Source organism: Chinchilla lanigera, unplaced genomic scaffold, assembly GCF_000276665.1.
Source record: "Chinchilla lanigera isolate Chin_1 unplaced genomic scaffold, ChiLan1.0 scaffold00025, whole genome shotgun sequence".
Classification (NCBI taxonomy): domain Eukaryota; kingdom Metazoa; phylum Chordata; class Mammalia; order Rodentia; family Chinchillidae; genus Chinchilla; species Chinchilla lanigera.
Window position 1 is genome coordinate 21,772,966 of NW_004955426.1, and position 15,396 is coordinate 21,788,361.

At 33.4% G+C, this 15,396-nt stretch overlaps 1 protein-coding gene across 2 annotated transcripts in view; it reads left to right on the plus strand.

Annotated features, from left to right (window-relative positions):
* Positions 1 to 15,396, plus strand: part of Nipbl (Nipped-B homolog (Drosophila)) — a 174,558-nt gene that overhangs the window by 106,008 nt on the left and 53,154 nt on the right. For both annotated transcript variants that reach the window (XM_005386212.2, XM_005386211.2), the window contains exons 12-21: positions 1,641 to 1,838; positions 2,083 to 2,154; positions 2,239 to 2,328; positions 3,778 to 3,881; positions 6,428 to 6,514; positions 9,185 to 9,416; positions 10,355 to 10,506; positions 11,179 to 11,259; positions 11,819 to 11,919; positions 13,712 to 13,850. In XM_005386212.2, the coding sequence (XP_005386269.1) occupies positions 1,641 to 1,838; positions 2,083 to 2,154; positions 2,239 to 2,328; positions 3,778 to 3,881; positions 6,428 to 6,514; positions 9,185 to 9,416; positions 10,355 to 10,506; positions 11,179 to 11,259; positions 11,819 to 11,919; positions 13,712 to 13,850 (1,256 nt within the window). The remainder of the gene's footprint in view (positions 1 to 1,640; positions 1,839 to 2,082; positions 2,155 to 2,238; positions 2,329 to 3,777; positions 3,882 to 6,427; positions 6,515 to 9,184; positions 9,417 to 10,354; positions 10,507 to 11,178; positions 11,260 to 11,818; positions 11,920 to 13,711; positions 13,851 to 15,396) is intronic.

Consider the following 15,396-nt stretch of genomic DNA (forward strand, 5'->3'; position numbering starts at 1 on the left):
ACATTTCAGTACTTGTTTTAAAAACATTTAGTAAATGTTGTACACAAATGACACCTTATACTCCCTCTCTTTCTCCTACCATGTGCTCACATGCCTGCTTATATTAATACTTGAAACAACCTGTCATTAATGAAATGTACAAGAGTATACCCTACTCAAAAGGATGGAAAATCTGACCTCTCCTATATGTACTTTATAACCATGTTTCTGTGTCATGAAGAAAATCATTGATTTGTCCTTGTGTCAGTCCTCTTTATGTCAGACCTGTAAACACAAAGAACCAGAAACAGAATTATTTTTTCCTGCCATGTTGTCCATGGATTGAGCAGAATGATTCAGAACCAGAGCCTTGGTTTTAACTTACCTTAGGTTATTGATAGGAATAATTAGGTCTGCATGTAAGGGTAAGATTAGCCAATGTATAGACATATATAAACTACACATAAAGATACTGACAGAAGTGTAGATACATATGTGCATGGTTCTATAGGAAATTGACATCCTTAAATCTAGACAAATAAAGAGCTCAGGAGATTTGTCTTAAGTATTTGTATATTGATTGCAGTTAGGGATTCAGAAAAGAAGCAAGTAAAAGGGAAGCAAGAGAGTGAAAAGCAGAAAGTATATTGCTCTCAGCAACAGGTGATTCCTATAATAAGTATGTGATCTCAAGATAGGACACATCAGTTTTCAACCTGGTTTTAATTTGTTGGTACTTTGCACCCTAGAGCATGTATGGTAAGTATTTGTCACTTGCACTGCCCTCCAGCTATCACTGCAGAAAATTTTAATCAGTCTTTCTTGCTGCACTGTGATGCTTTTGGAGGACTCAGAATGATTTTTAGCTTAATCCTATTACCAGTTGATCAGAGTGTGTTAGACCAAAATCTGTTTGCAACATCCACCTAGAATCTTCAGTCAGTATGGGTGATTCTAGCAGAATATTTAAACTGCTGGAAGGATGGGGCAAATGACTGAGGGTAACATACATCAACATGCTTATGTAGCATTCATAAGCTTAGAAGCTTATTAAACTCTCGTTGAGTTTAATAAGCCTATTATTAGAGAACCAAACTCAACATACTAGTATTTACAACAGTGCTGGTTTATTCTGTCTCTGTGGGTTTGTGATGTTAGGTGTTAATAGTCTGTGGAATTTATTGCTAAATTTTGGATATGTAATTTAGCTTTATTAATTTGTTGATATACTTGGTTACCCATATTCTGTAACACTTTCTCAAAAATTGACCTTTTTTCCCCCAAACTCTGCTTCCCATTAGTAATCTAAATGCTTTAAAGTGGTTTTCTTTTTATCCAGATCTTAAAGTTGTTTTACTAGCCTTAATTATGAAGTTCACATATAATTTTTACCAGTGTTCTGAATACCTTTCATTGAAATGTGCACTGTGGTTTTATTCCCAGAACCTTCTGTTTGTTAATTAGCAAAATGAGTTTATGTAACATTTTTAGCACTAGATAAATCATGCTGCATTTAGTGATACTCTTTCTATATCATACTCAGAATTTCCTAGACACACATAATGAAGGTTTCCCCGACCCCAGCTGGTTCATTTGTAAAGTTAAGTTTTAGTAGCCTTTTTAAATAAGGTAAATTATTTGTCATGGGGATTTGCTTCTAGCCTCTAGGAAACGACATAAAAAAGATGATGATAAAGCTTGGGAGTATGAAGAGCGAGACAGAAGAAGCTCTGGGGATCATAGGAGGAGTGGCCACTCTCATGAAGGAAGAAGGAGCTCAGGTGGTGGTCGTTATCGAAACCGAAGTCCATCAGATTCTGACATGGAAGATTATTCTCCTCCTCCCAGCCTTAGTGAGGGTAATTGATCAGTGTCAACAGATTTTTTTTTTTTAACATAAACTGATTTAAATTTAGGGCTTAATTTAGAAGTATATTTTATATCTGATTATGAGTTAATTAACTCCAGAATTTTAATTAAGACAAAAGTAGTTTTTTATTCATTGTGTTAAGTATTAATTACTATTTAGGAACAGATTAGGAGCAAAAATTGAAGTAGTTTAAATTGTCACTGTATTTCAGTATTTCTGTTTGTTTATTTTAGTTGCTAGAAAAATGAAGAAAAAAGAAAAGCAGAAGAAAAGGAAAGCTTATGAACCAAAACTAACACCTGAAGGTAATATTTTAATTTGTCTTTATTTTTAGAATTCACCCTCACTTAACTACATGAAATATGGACATGATTTTTTTTCTCTTGCAGAAATGATGGACTCGTCAACTTTTAAGAGATTCACAGCCTCAATAGAGAATATTTTGGATAATTTGGAAGATATGGATTTTACTGCATTTGGTAAAATCAGTTTAAAATAGTTACTTAGCACTAGTAATGTGTCTAGATCTTTGTCATTTACAGGAACAGAGATATCTGTGAAATCAGGAAACTTGAAATCTAGTTGTAGAATTACACCTAGTTGATATTTCTATATTTTAAAACTTTAGTACAAAAGATCAGATACTAAAATAGTTGAGTCTTGATAATGTCTTCATCGTGAGAGTACAGCTGCCACAATAGGTTAACATAACTAATGAAATCTTTATATAGGTAAAGCTTAGTAGGACCTAGATAATGAGTAGCAAAGATGCAGAAATAGGTATCTGTTAATCTGTTCATTTATTATAATGCTCAATACTTACTATTTACTGATGCCAGTAGTATGTTAAATGCTAGAGATGCAAAGATAAGTAAGACTCCAACCCCTGGTGTTAAGGAATAAAGAATCCAATGTGGCCACAAAAAAAGTAAATAGCAATTGGTGTTATACCATATATTATGTTTTAAATAATATATAAAGACTATATATATGAAAATGTTATATATATATATATCAAAGTACTTACAAACATAGAGCTAGTCTCAATAATCTTAGGCCATATGAAAGCCATATGGCATGTATTCTGATACAGTATCATATATTTGGGAATACTTTAAGAGAGATATTGCTCTTTATTTTAAAAGTCTTTGTTTTGTGAGGATTACTTACCTAAATACAACTGTTTTTCCTCATTAGTTTCCCTATTAGTTTTCTCTTTTTAAAATTTTCCAGTTCTGTGCTGAGAAATTGCCTTCTGTATTGTTGTTAAAGGTCCTCAAAGAAAAGCAAAGGCACTCTCATATTAGGATACTTTGAGATGTTATTTATAAATAAGGTAATTACAAAGATGGGAGTGAAATAATGCCATAACTCATGGTTAATAGCCATGGAACTGTTACCACCCCTGTACCCAAAAAATAAATAAATCACCAGAACTCATTCAGCAGGAAAAAAAGTTACAAACTAGGTTTTCTTGAAAGAATCAGTACTTTTTGGACAGAGCCAGCCTCAGAAGACCTTGTAAGGAAGCAGTCAAGAATATAAATAGTGTGACCTCACTCTCCTCCTCTATGATCTAAAAGGGTACCCTACTGGCTTAAACCAAACAGAAGCCATAGGGGAGGGGAGTCTGTTGTAGTTCATATAGGTCAGCCTCGTGGGGCAGAAAGCAGGGTTGAGAAGGATCAACAGTATAACAGTAAATCTGCAGTAGTAAAGACAAGATAGCAGTTGGTCTTCCCATTTTCATCAGAACTCTTAATTTTATTCTTGCCCTCTTCCACTGAGTTTGCTTGAGGTTTATTAATGGCCTTTTATGTGTTTAGTTTGTTCATATCTCTGTGTAACCAGAAATTTTATTTAAAAGTTAAGCTTACCATTTCAAACTATTTCCTTTGTCTAAACTGTGTTTTTGTTTGTTTTTTCAGGGGATGATGATGAAATTCCTCAGGAATTGCTCTTAGGAAAACATCAGCTTAATGAACTTGGCAGTGAATCTGCTAAAATTAAAGCAATGGGTATAATGGATAAGGTATCTCAATATCTTGAGTTACTTTTGTCATTGCTGAGACAAAATACCCGATACCTGAATTTAAAGGAGTAAAAGTTCATTTTGGCTCAGTTTGTAGCAGTTTCACTCCATTGTTAGCTGGCTCCAGGGCAGGTGACATGGCAGAGGAGAAAAATAGTTCATGGCATAGAAGGCAGAAGGTGGCAAAAGCAGTAGGCAGCAAGCCACCACAGCAACCCTCTTTCTGTCCCTTATATCCTATCCAGGTTACTACATGCCTTTGGAACAGATAGCACTCACACTCAGGCTGGGTCTTTGATTATCCACATACAGAGCTATGCCAAATCAGTCAGCTGATAATTAGTAATCACACACCCTTAACCCAAGCATCACATACACTAGATCCAGCCACCTCTGAAAAGCCCTACCTGTAATTGCATGAGGCTGGGGGCGGGGCACGGCAGGGGAATCTAGGCATAAGCCATAATACTCAATAAAGTGAAATTTGAAATTTTCTTAATAGGTGTAGGAAGTTAGCTTTCTGTTTTCAGGATAAATTTATATAAAGATGGAAAGAAAACTAATGTCTTATGTGACTCTAAATGAATTGTTTGGTTTTAAAAGTTGAGTAAAAGCAATTTTCTACAGCTTATTCTAAAGAAAATGTTACTGTATTGAAAGAAGCATGGGCCTTGAGTCTTTTTTTCATTAATTTTTCAGTTTCTCACATATTTAGATTATTAAATACAGAAATACATTAAATTATTTTCACTTTTTTTATCTTTTAGGGTTATAAAAGAAAGGTAGAGTTTCAGCGTATTTCCCAAGCTATAAAATGTTGCAGTTTTTAGATTACTAAATACAAAGGCCTCATTGTATCGGTGTTCATGAACTTTGTTTCCTATGAGCCCCCTGTTAACTAAGGAATAGTCTCATTACACTGATGAAATACCATGTAAGTGTTGAGTGGTAATTTCAAACAACTGTGGCAGCATCAAAAGTTGGCTTTTTGTAATTTTTATTAGCCAACACTCAACCCTTAAATTAATGTATGGTGGTTATGCAAACACATTTTCAAGGGGATTCTCTTCTAACCAAGGACCCTCTTGTATTGAATCTTAAGTTTCCTGGTCTGTAATGTAGAGATGATTATTTATCAGGATTAGTAAAAGAATTACTAAAAGATTATGTCGATTTATGTAGTTGATTCTAAACAATTGAAACTTGTTTTTCAACTTTATAATTTTAACATAGCTGGAGAACACTTTGATATTTTCACAATTCTAAATTATAGTTACTTATTTTTGATTGTCTTTTAGTGTTTTAGTTTAGTTTTGCTTTGCTTTGTCTTTGATACTGAGAATTTCATACAGGGCCTTTCCACTAAGTTACATCCCCACTCATTTGTTTGTTTTTTTTGATGACATAATCTCACTAAATTGCCCAGGCTGGGCTCAAATTTGTGACCCTCCTGTATAAGCCTCCCAGAATGCTGGGGTTAACAGGTGTGTGCATTTTATTGTTTGCTTAAATACTGCCTGTATTCCAAGTAGAGAATACGCCATGAATTTAGTTTTTAAAGCCATTCATACCATCTATTTAACCAATGTTAAATGTGCTCACATTGATATCACTATAGGATATGTTGATTTATGTGTAGGAATATATCAGTTTTCTGAAGTGCCAGTGCCAATCTTCAAAATTTTATAAATTGTATAATTATAGGCAACTAATATTTTTTTTCAAAGGGCAAATATGATAAGTACTGTCAAAGTGTGAAAGTTTTGTCAAAAGTCTCAGTAGTTTGAATCTGTTGTGAAATGATCTAAAGTAATATTTAGGAGGACTTGCTTCTCTGTGCTACCATGAGTAACCAAACTGGACTTAGTATCAATCTCCTATTTTTCTCTTCTAGTTGATTTGCTTGAATGCTAGGAACCTAAAAGAAATACTTTTCAAGTATGAGAATATGAGTAACAGTTGCTTCCTGACAGAACCTTCAAATGGACTACTAATTTTTTAAATAGAGAAAATATCCTTTGTAAGAAATTAAACAGGAGATATTAAAAATATAAGATAATCTCTACTAAATTGAACAACATTATTTCATATTCATAGTTTTTATCTTTCACAATTTTATGCTTCTGTATTCAAAATACTATCTTGGTCTTTATTTTTTCTCTTATCATATTAGAGTTTAGAAACCTGATGAGTAACTGTAGCTTATAATTAAATCAGTAAGTAAAATTTTTAGTTTGTACATGTGTTCAGTGTCACTTCCACAAAAGGAGAGGACCTGGCATCATAAACTATAAACTCGTACCTACAGTTGACTAGAAACATGTACATTATATGTGTGCATCGTGTGTTGACTCATCTGTCAACACAGATGATGAACTCTTTAAGTCAGACTTTTATAGAGGTTCTAGGTGGAAAAGCTTTTTTTTGCACTCTTCAAAGAGTTAATAATGTTTTATCTTCCATAGCCCAAAGATAATAAATGTACAGATTATTGAATAATTTATAACTTTTTCTAACAATTGATAAAATTTATTTTCCTGTTTTAGCTTTCAACTGACAAAACTGTGAAAGTCCTAAATATCTTGGAGAAGAATATTCAGGATGGGTCAAAGCTTTCTACTTTGTTAAATCATGTAAGTCTAAGAGCTGTATTGTTAATTTTACCCTTAGTGTTGTTAGGATATACATTTTTTCATAAGCAACTTTGATTTATTGGGAAATTCCATATTTTACTTGTTTGATCTTAGTAGTAGAAATTATTAGTTATAGTCATTAACATTGTTAGTAAAATTTTACTTTTAGTAATTCAAAATTGTTACATATTGTCAACTCACAGCCATGCCATAACGAATGCAGATACACATTTATTTAGTGTAGGGAACTAAATCTTAGCCTGTGACTTTCCCAGTATGTGAATAGGGTTTTTGTTTATTTGTTGGTTTGTTGTTGGGTTTTGTTTTGTTTTGTTTTGGTAGTGGTGGGGGGGATTATTCTGTTTTCTGAGACAGGGTCTTGCTATGTAGTGCAGGCTGGGGCCCTGAACTCGCTTATGTAGTGAGTAGGGTGGCCTCAACTCAGGTGATCCTCCTTCCTCAGCATCCGCAGGGTTGTCACTATAGGCTTGCTTCGCCATGCCCAGCTGTGAATGGGTTTCAGATTTACTTTCATTTATGAGATAATGTTAGGTAGTAATTCTTGTTGACCTTCTCCAGAGAAAAAGTTAGAAACCTTATGTTGATTTTTCAGGTGTACTCTAAAGCATTAATCCCTCTATGTACCATTTTTATACCTAGCTGAAAGGATGGATTCATTCAGGTGAAATGCTTAAAACAGTGTGTGATACAATGTAATTTAAGAAATGTTAATTGTAACTGTTACTACATTTTAATATGTTTATATTAAAAGCAATTGCAACGTGGTTCAAGAGTTTATGAATTGAGTAAATTTCCTGTGATCTATCTCCCTAGAGTTGTGGCAGACTGTAGATCATATGTACGTTCAAATTGGTCTTGATATTTCTAATAGGAGGAAATATGAATGCTGATGCTTAAAGGCATTTCATACAAGAGTTGAAAATTTGAGGTAGTTGTAAGCAATGAATTTTCTTTATTTTTAAAATTCTGGGAGATTAGGGATGTAAGTCTGTGGTAGAATGTGTGCCTTACATATTCAAAGCCCTGGGTTGAGTGTGAGGAGTGTAGTTCAGTGACAGAACACTTGCCTAGTGTGTTCAAGGTCCTGGACTTCGTCTCTAGCACTGAGGGGGATACAGGGAGATAGCCTAATTACTATATTGTGAAAAATACAAAAATGCAGAAAGCACAAAAAGAAATCTGTATTCTTATCCAGCAGTAACCACATTTAACACTTTCGAAAGGTCTGTGAGAGAGCAAGAGTGTGTGTGTGTGTGTGTGTGTGTGTTTCTGTTCCTGTTCTCAATGTATACACTGGATTTTGTCTTATGAGGTCATTGTTCTTGGGTGCTTGCAAAGTCATAGAAGCGCCAAGTGACCTCATGAAATAAAATATGTAGAAAAAAGTTTCAGATGGTAATTCTCTGGATTATTAAATATACCTATATTTTTAAATACCCTCTTTAACTAGTTTTTGTTTGTTTGTTTTACGTTTTCTTTGTGATGCTAGGGATTAAACCTGGGGCTGCCCACAATAGGCAACCACTGTTACCTTTGAGTTATAGCCCCAGTCCCTTAACCAGCTTTTTGTTTGGTTTTGTCTTTTTGACACAGGGTTACGCTATGCAGTTCAGACTGGTCTTGAACTCACTTTGTAGCCCAGGCTGTCCATGAATTTGCAGCAAACCTCCTGCCACAGCCTCCTGAGTACTGGGATTACAGGCATGTGCCACCATGCCTGGCACTTAACTAGCTTTGAATCATAGAAGTGGAAGGTTTAGAGAGGCCTATACTGACAATCTAGTCCATTCGTCTACAAGTTAGTTAAAACACATCACCAAGACATTGTGATAAACATCATCAAGGATCTAGAGTTCTGGCACTGGGGATGTAGTTCAGTATATGTGCCGAGTATGCAGGACATTCAGAAGTAATCTCAAATATAAAATTTGTATTTCATGATAAATAATTTTCATGTTAATAGTAAGCTTAAAAGGCCTCTGTCCCAACAGTGATGTTAAGTTACTAATGTGCAAAATAAAATGAAGTCTTCTGTCTGTTTTTCATTATCCACTTTACAAAATAATTTCCACAGTCTGTTTATCTCTGGTTTTTTGACTGGGGATTGAACCCAGGGCTTCATGCACACTAAACACATACTTTACCACTGAGCTATACCACCAGCCCCATATATCTCTACTTTTTAATCTGTTTAAAAATATAGTACTGTTAAAAATCAGGTATTACAAATAACTGCCTCAGTAATATTCCTGTTTCTAAATAAAATTTTAACTCTTTGTTGTTAATTTTTCCTTTCAGCTAACTTACAAGGTCTTTAAAATTACCCAGTTTATACTGAAGACACAAAATTAATTAACATACAAAGTACTTTTAAGCTGAAATCATACATTGCAATAAAGTACCCAAAAGATAATATTGTCACTGGAGTATCATCCAGTGGTGAAATTAGGAATTATTTCATGTTGGAAAATAATACAAAAACCCTACTTAAAGACATGTCAGTGTTGTACTTCTTTCTGGATATCCTTTCAGACTACAAACCTCAAAACTTTTCCACCAGTGAAAATCAAATATATCATACTTTTTATTGATATTACAGACCCATACATGTGTTTACCCTTACCTCATTAACAGTGTGCTATTTTATAGAATAATGATACTGAAGAAGAAGAAAGATTATGGAGAGACCTTATTATGGAGAGAGTTACAAAATCAGCAGATGCCTGTCTTACAACTATCAACATTATGACATCCCCTAACATGCCAAAAGCTGTGTATATTGAAGATGTAATTGAGAGAGTTATACAGTACACTAAGTTTCATTTGCAGAATACACTCTATCCTCAGTATGATCCTGTTTACAGATTAGATCCACATGGAGGTTAGTTTGCTCATTTATATTGGTAGTTTTTATTATAATATCAGAATTATCTCCTGTAAGTTTTGCCATGTTACATGCGTCAAAATGTATAATTTTAAATGGCACTGGGAATATCAGATTACATAAATTACAGTGAACACTGATTTTGTATTTGACTAGGATATAGAACTCTTAGTTAATACAGTTCTGGTTTGATTGTAATTTCTTTAGTAACTACAGATTGAGCATCTCTAATCTGAAAATCCAGATTGCTCTGAAATCTGAAATTTTTTGAGCACTAGCATGATATGGAAAAAGTTTTATACTGGGGACTTTTCTGATTTTGGGACTGGGATTTCTGAAACTGTTAAAGTCTGTGGAAATATAAAATCTGAAACGTTGCTTCCAAGCATTTTGATAATAAGGGTACTCAACATGTATTTATATATCATCAAAGTTACTTATACTAGTTAGAAAAAATGCTAGACATTAGCTTCCGGTTGCACTACAACTTTTCCCTAATTTTACCCAAAATAGTCCTTATCTGCAAAATGGATTGATTGAAGACACATTCTCTTTCATCCTTAACTTTTGCTAAAAGAGCAATGAAGTACTTCGTGTAAAAAATACATTTGATTATTTATTGTATAATAATGCTGTTTGTTTAAAGGGAAGTATTAATACATTGCTCCAATGGAAAAAAAAATAGAAATAATCATAAAGTAATACTTTGAATTTAAGAATTTAATAGCCACTGAAATGTTGTACAGATTATCTTTTATAAGAATGTTTCTATTAGATTGTCCCTAGAGAGTAATTTTCTCTTAATAAACAGCTTTGGCAGATTGTATTTTTATGTATCAAAAATTCTTTTTATTCTCTTAATTCAGAAAAGCTTTAGTATTCTCTATGAAAAATATTAAAGGTTAATATTTTCCTTGTTTTAAATTTTCTTTCAGGAGGCTTATTAAGTTCAAAAGCCAAACGGGCTAAATGTTCTACTCATAAGCAGAGAGTAATAGTAATGCTTTATAACAAAGTTTGTGACATTGTTAGCAGCTTGTCAGAATTACTAGAGATACAACTTCTTACGGATACAACAATTCTTCAGGTAAATTTTTTGAAACATTTTATAAATTTCTAGACAAAATGATCTATGAATAGAGGGACTAACTGAGTCCAGTGTAACTGTATTAGCTCAGTAATAGTGCCAGAACTATGTTGATTCTTTCCACTCAGAATATGTTACATCAGAAATGAAGAAGGACAAATTCAGAGGAATTTTAAAAACAAACATTTTAGAAAGAAGATATACAAATGTAGTATAAACTCTGAAAATCTATAAATTCTTTTTCAAAAATTGCTTCTTTTACAGCATGTCAGGATATTTTCATCCAAGAAAATGAACCGGTTTTTGTTTCTTTATATTCCTGCAGCATTTATCAATCTAAAAGAGATTAGAGAAATGGCAGCTCTGAAGTGAGGTACCTGATGTATGTGCTAGTGTGCTTAGGGATAAAGAAGAACAGGGAAGGAGGGGCTGGGGATTTAGCTCAGTGGCACAGAGCCTGCCTGGCAAGCGCAAGGTCATGAGTTCGATTCCCAGTACGGAAAGAAAAACAACAAAAAGAAAAAACAGGGAAGGAAATAGATGCTGACTAGGCAGAAAATTTGAAATGCCCCTCAGGCTTTTCTAGTAAGTTTATCAATGCATTGGAATTTAGTAAGACAGAACACTACTGAAACCAGCTACAGATTATGTACTAATTACTTGTTATTTCAGGTTTCATCAATGGGAATAACACCTTTTTTTGTTGAAAATGTCAGTGAACTACAATTATGTGCCATTAAGTTAGTCACTGCAGTAAGTATAATCAGTTTACAATCTCAGTAACCCACATACAAAATAATACTGATGTCATTTAATCCAGACTTTAAAAATTAATGCAAATTCCTAGTTTACAGCAAATTCATTTCACTGTAAGGACTATCCTAATATCTTACTGGAGTTTATGAACTGAGGATTCACTTTTGTGTTCCATGAATTTATTGGGTTATTTTCTTGCCAAAAACACTTTCCAATATTTTAAAATATTATAGTTTATTATAGCTCAATATTTACAGTAAAATCAGAATTGTTTAAAATATTTAAATCTTGTCTTACTTTCCTACCCAAGATACTACTAAAACTATAATGAAATGAAAAAATATATTGTAAGAGATAAAACTGTATACTCTTACTTCTGTTAGGAATATTATAATTAGTAATAGAAAATTTGAGCCAGTTATCTTGCCATTACTGTTTAAGGTGTTAAAAACATTTTCATTCTAAAGAGTAGATAAAATATCATTATATGTATCTTACCATTTTTGTTCTCTTTTTTACTGTAAGTTTAATTTGGAATCTTACAATTACTAAACAGGTATTCTCAAGATATGAAAAACATAGGCAGTTAATTTTGGAAGAAATTTTTACTTCACTTGCGAGATTACCAACTAGCAAGAGGAGTTTAAGGAATTTCAGGTAACTGTAGCATAAGTCAAGAATAATGAAGAACTCCATTGTATTGTAACCATCATACATTTATTTTTCATCATTTCTGTATAATTTACATCTTAATGATTAAATAAAATATAATTTAGAACAACATAAAGCAGTTTAGATGTATAAAATAATATATTTAGGGGATTTTAAAAAGTTAAGTGATCCTCACATATCAAGATCTATGGCGAGGTTTTTCAGTTTGGGCACCATTGACAGACATTTTGGGGTAGATAATGGTTTTCTGTACAGAATTTAGCATGCTTAGCATCTATCCCATACCTTTTCAGTAGTGCAGAGCTATGAAATATTTTAGAAAGAGGTGAAATATTACTCTTAACAGGAATATAGAGAGTGGACTTGGGAGTTAAATGGTCTTTAATCACTGAGCACACTATAAGAAATGTTATCCATTACTCTGGTCAGCATCATTGTCTTTGTTGTCATGGGTAATTATCATCATAATTATTCAAGTGATTAAAGGTTTTGACCTGGTATGTAGAGTTATTTTTAGATTTCTTTGAAGACTGTCTTCTGTAAAATCATTATTTTTATCTTAATTATTGGTGGACTAATTATTTACTGATAAATGTCTTACATTTTAAACCTAAAAAGAAATATGAACATAAAAAAGAATTCTAGTATTTTGAATTATCAGAACAAAACACTTTGAAATTGACTTTTCATTATCAGTGTCACCAACCTCATACTCTTGGAAGGCACTTGTACCACTGAGCTATATTCCCAACCCAACCTCATACTCTTCACACTGATGACCAACAGTTGCCTGTGTAACAGATTTTAACACCAGATGACTGCCTCACTCACTAGATAAATGTAGAATATATTGGTATTTAGAAACCTTGAAGACTTATTTTAAAAAGTATTTTGATAAACATTCAATAATTCTTCATTACAAATTTTCAACTGCAATGCATATAAAGTATAGAAATTTGTATGAAATACTGTGCAGTATTTTCCTCTGTTATTTGAGCATGCATAGTCATTTGCGTGGTATTTTTCTAACTTACTAAAAATAAACATATGATCACTTATGAGCACCAAAGTTGAGGCCTAGAAATGTTGGCAAAGAAAGCATCATGATAGTTTACATATAAAATGAGATTATTGTCAAAATCCATGTAAGTTTCTTCTTTTCCTTCCTTTCCCCCTTTCCACACCCTACTTCCTCTTTCCTTTTGAACAAAAAAGGAAAAAAATAAAAGAAGGAAAACATGGAAACAAAGCTCTATAAATGAGGAAGGGAAGAGGGATTGAAGGGGGGGATTGGGAAAAAAAGAGGAATTAAGATATGTTATGTACAGGTACAAATTCCCTTTGAGGAATATGATCATTATATATATCTAAATTGTACCAGTAAACTTAAAGAAATACAAAACAGAGAAGAAAACAAAAGGCAGCAGTTAACCAGAAAATCTAGTCTTGTCAGCACAGAGCCTAGCACTTAGGAGGCATTTCATAATTGTTGAACAAGTGAGTAGATCTTCAGGCCTGTGTTAAGATGTGAATTTTAAAAAGTTTTGCAAGCAGCTGTGGGGTGTTTTATCAAACCAGACAAAATTTAGTTATACACTTCCTCCCTTGATTTTTTTTTTTTTTTTTTTTGTCCATGTATTTTTCCTATTTCCTGTCACTTTCCCAGTTTCCCTGTAAAATGGCTGTGCAGTACTTTGAAAATAGCAGAAAACATGGCTCATGTCCTCAGGCGGAGGGGGGGATTCATATAATTTAAATTGTTTTTTCTTCATTAAAGGTTGAATAGTAGTGATATGGATGGAGAACCTATGTATATTCAGATGGTTACAGCATTGGTTTTGCAACTTATTCAGTGTGTAGTACACTTACCATCTTCAGAAAAGGACTCTAATTCAGAAGAGGACTCAAATAAGAAAGTAAGGAAATACTTTTAAAGTTTTATAACTTTATACATTTTTTTGTTTGTGTGGGGTTTTTTTGTTTTCCCTTTTTTTGAGACGGAGTCTCACCATACAGTTCAGTTTGGTCTTGAACTCACTTTGTAGTGCAAGGTGGCCTGAAACTAACAGCGCTCCTCCTGCCTCACCTCCTGAGTGTTGGGATTATAGGGAGGCCTAGAAATGTTGGCAAAGAAAGCATCATGATAGTTTACATGTAAAATGAGATTATTGTCAAAATCCATGTAAGTTTCTTTTCCTTCCTTTCCCCCTTGGAAATGGATGGAAACAGCTATATCGTTGTCTCTGTCATTCTTACATTATTGAAGTTCTTGTTTAGGGTTTCCTGACTAGGCTTTAGGGTTCTTATAAAGCATTAGACATGGTTTTAGAAGACTTCATTTCTGGTTCTGACTGACTGATGTCTACAAGTTATGAAACAACAAAATCATTTCAGTCAGTCTGTGTTTGTCTTTTCAGCTGAAAATGAGAATGATAATACTTAACAGACCTACCAGGTGGTAGGTATCAAATAAAATATTGAGTGTGAAAGCAAATATAGCATGTAGTTAATTTGGAATTCATAGACAGTTTATGCCTCCCCTGATGGGTAACTCTCAGCTAGGGAATGCTTCTACTTACACCTATAGTTTTTTTAAGTTCTATAATTTTCGCTCTACCATAACAAAGAGAAGCTAATACATATCAGCTGTAACTGTCAATGTAAATGGCCTCAATTCACCAATCAGAAGAAACAGACTGGCAGAATGGATCAAAAAACAAGATCCAATAATATGCTATATACAAGAGATACACTTAACTGAAAAAGAAATTCATAAATTGAAAGTCAAAGGGTGGAAAACAATCTTCAATGCAGCAGGAACCCAGTAAAAAGCAAGAGTAGCTATTCTGTTTGCAAACAATATGAATTTCAAACCAAGAATGATCAAAAGAGATAAAGGAGATCAATACATACTTGCAAGAGGAAAACTTTAAGAGGAAGAGATAACAATCATAAATGTATATACAGGACTGGGGATTTAGCTCAGCGGCAAAGGGCCTGCCTGGCAAGAGCAAGGTCGTGAGTTCGGTTCCCGGTACCGGAGAAAAACCAAAAAAAAAAAAAAAAAAAAATGTATATACATCAAACAAATGGACTTAGTAGATTTTTCAAAGTGTGCCACCCAACATCATAATAAATATTCTTCTTAGTTGCACATGGGTCATTCTCTAAAAAGACCATATACTAACCCATAGAACATGCTTAAGTAACAAAGGAACTGAAATAATCTCATGCACATTATCTGACCATAACACAATGAAATTGGAAATTAATGGCAGAAGAGGCAGCAAAACCCCCATAAACATGGAAATTAAATAACACCCTCCTCATCCAAGAAATTGAAATATTTAGGAATCCATCTAGCGAAAGAAGTCAAAGATCTCTTTAATGAAAACTACAGTACTCTGAAAAAAGAGATCGAAGAAGATTTCAATAAATGGAAAAACATTCCTTGCTCATGGA